Source organism: Lactuca saligna, chromosome 8 (genome assembly GCF_052625555.1).
Source record: "Lactuca saligna cultivar CGN05327 chromosome 8, ASM5262555v1, whole genome shotgun sequence".
Lineage (NCBI taxonomy): Eukaryota > Viridiplantae > Streptophyta > Magnoliopsida > Asterales > Asteraceae > Lactuca > Lactuca saligna.
The window spans coordinates 145,040,600-145,043,581 of record NC_136424.1 but is presented as its reverse complement, the minus strand read 5'-3'; the positions used below and the strand labels follow the sequence as shown (position 1 = coordinate 145,043,581).

The 2,982-nt window shown below is 34.3% G+C and overlaps 1 protein-coding gene across 1 annotated transcript; it reads right to left on the bottom strand.

Moving 5' to 3' along the window:
• Nucleotides 1-722: 722 nt before the first annotated feature.
• On the bottom strand, nucleotides 723-2,646 carry LOC145013361 (UPF0664 stress-induced protein C29B12.11c-like). The gene is made up of 5 exons (XM_078972155.1): nucleotides 2,394-2,646; nucleotides 1,727-1,838; nucleotides 1,544-1,615; nucleotides 1,248-1,462; nucleotides 723-1,033 (listed from the first exon to the last, which is right to left on the bottom strand). The coding sequence occupies exons 1-5, from the start codon at nucleotides 2,501-2,503 to the stop codon at nucleotides 937-939; spliced, it is 606 nt and encodes a 201-aa protein (XP_078828281.1). The 5' UTR covers nucleotides 2,504-2,646; the 3' UTR covers nucleotides 723-936.
• Between the last annotated feature and the right edge of the window lie 336 nt (nucleotides 2,647-2,982).

Genomic DNA, 2,982 nt, shown 5'->3' with positions numbered 1-2,982 from the left:
TATATATATATATATATATATATATATATATATATATATATATATATATATATATATATATATATATATATATATATATTGAAAAAAAAATGTGGTTTTTTAACAGAATGGAGGACCTCACCGTGCACCAAGAGCAGTGGTGTTACTATACCTGGAGTGTCACCTGGCCTCACCGTACACTGTAAGGTGATACACCTCATAGCCTAAATTAGAGTTTTTATATCCAAACAGTGGGAATTGAATTTTCTCTTCATGTACAAAAACTATTCTCAAACCTTGATGCAACCACAATGATCAAGTATCTTAAAGTCGAACAAATCATCTTCCTTTTCGTTCCTTGGTTGACAAAGACATCCAAAAGGACTTGAGTTAGGGTTTTGTACCTTTAAATTCTTCCCATTTAATTACATAACTAAGGAATTAATTATCTTCCATCATGCCAATACGTGTGAAACTGTAGATGATAGCTACAAGGTTGGTCTCTTATTGTGGATTTTAGAACTTTAACAACAGGAGTGCATCCCAATATGAGTTAATTGCTTAAATCCCTTTGTGGTTTTATGTTTAGCTATTATTGTGCACTGAACTAATCACAAATCTGTCTAATACGAAACACTTTAGGCAACCTTAACTTTCCATGACATAGTTAAAGAACATTCATCAAACATCCTAATCATAAAGACAATAGATCTACTTCTTACATACAAGGAGGTCAAGTATGCAAGGATTGAAAGTGAAAGGACTAGCATGCAAAACATTAACAGTTGAGGGATTTTATAAAAACAAAAAAGAAAACCCTAAACCGATTTAAAAGAAACAGTACAAGCCATTTAGTTACCAAAGTGCAATATACCAATACATAAAGAGCTAGAGATCTCATGTACACAAGAACTTCACAAGTAAAGATAAAGAGTTTGATTTTTTAGGATCCATATTTCATTCACTTTGAGGATTATATGTTCGGCGTCTGAGCTGTGATTCTGAGTTCGGCTGCTGTAGAAAGATTCTTGTCGGATCATTCGGATCAACATATCTGCTCAAAACAAAACACATGTTACTTACATACATATTATATGTATACTTACTATCCATCAGGCACATCAAATGTTTTGATGTGCCAGACACCTGACACATAAATATGTGTCAGGCACAATGCATTTAACATTGTGCCTCATACATAAAATATGTATGAGGATCAGACACATTTAGGCTAAATGTGTCTGTGTCTAATATAGAATGGTACTTACGCGTGTCTCATCATTTCGTCAACAGGAGTTTGAGCGGCTCTTAAAGGATCAGGGGCACGGGGCTCAGTTGGGCTACCAAATTGTTGATTATATTGTCGCACGGATTTTATCAAGTTGAAAAATAAAGGCACAAATGTCCCACAACCTCCTTCCTTGAATAAAATCTTGAAAGTGTGTGTGGAGTACAATGCACGATGTTGGTCATCTGGGACTACCTACAATTCAACATAATTATTATTACATTAAATAATCAATCGGATTTGATTACGTATGATGACATGTCATCATCCACTTACAGGCTCCACAAGTCCCGATATATTGTTGCAGTGGAAAATCGGTTGGTTGAATTTTTCTCCATGTACATAAAGCTGCACCGAAAACAAAGTCAAATTGACTGTGACTGAGACTGAGATTGTGATTGACTGATATATATAAGTTTATAAGAGTAAAATTTAAAGGAAAAATGTGAGTTTACTCACCAGAGGCATATCAAAAGCAATAAAATTGTTTGTAGGTTTATCAGCAACAAACACCATCCGGACATTTGACAAATAGATTTTCCCCTTTGCTTTCCCCATTCCACCAGGTGCCCTGAAGATACATAGTATAGAACAACACTTAGCTTAACCATTGAGGGCATTCATGTCTTTTTTTAACCTTGTCACATCCACAAAAAGTTACAAATTTTGTCCATTAGTCGCTGTTCCATTGATAGAACTTCCAATTTCATGTAGATTGTTGCTTATGTTAACTCTCACGATTTGATCAAATCCAATTTCATATAGATTCGTGCTTGTTATGTTTCAATACATCAATAGCAAATATGTGAATTCATGTATGAATTTACACTGATAATCGTGTAGAGGAAACCAAATAAACCGATTAAAAGGAAGCGAATTGAAGATTCAAGCAACTAGTCATAATAAAGTACGATAATCGGTTGCCATTATCAAGCAATTACGAAGTATTCAAAGTTTACCATAAGATTAAAATTATCATCTACATCATCAACGAAACACAAGAACACAACAAATCTAAAACCTAAAACTAACACGATAAACCCTAAATCGAAACTGATGCAGGCGATTGTGGGGATTTAGAAAAAGAAAAATAATCAAATTGATAAAGGATTGAAAAGATGCTTACCCGGGGATCTTGTCGACCTCAAATTCGACGCCGTCTCTAATTAAGACGAACATCTCGTTGACGAACGCTACGGGCATCCCGTTACCATACAGATTAGGATTAAGCGCCATCGATCTCCTTCTTCGTGGAGTTTAGGTAGAGAAACGATTGATTTTTTAGAGAAATTTTCAAAAGTGTGATCAGATATCGCAACAAGAGTGTTGTTCGTGTATTATTTGTTGTTTTCCCCTCGCGTACGAGTAATCTACGACATTCCAGACGTTACCACATGCCGTTGGATAACGGTAGAAGGGACTCCATTAGTCCATTTTGTATCTCGGTTAATTTCTACCATCACTCGTTTAAAACAAAATATAAAAAAAATAATTAAAAAAATGACAAACTCTACCATTTGTTCTTTAATTTCGAAACACTAACAATATTTTAGATTTGAATACCGGTCACTTATGTGAAATTTTACATCAACCACTAAGTTGTCATTACGGGGCAAATATATTTTTGGTTATTTTTAGAACTATCACATATATTCTAAATCTTACTTCTAAACTTAAATATTTGTTTGCTAAACCCTCAAACCTCGTGGATGAAC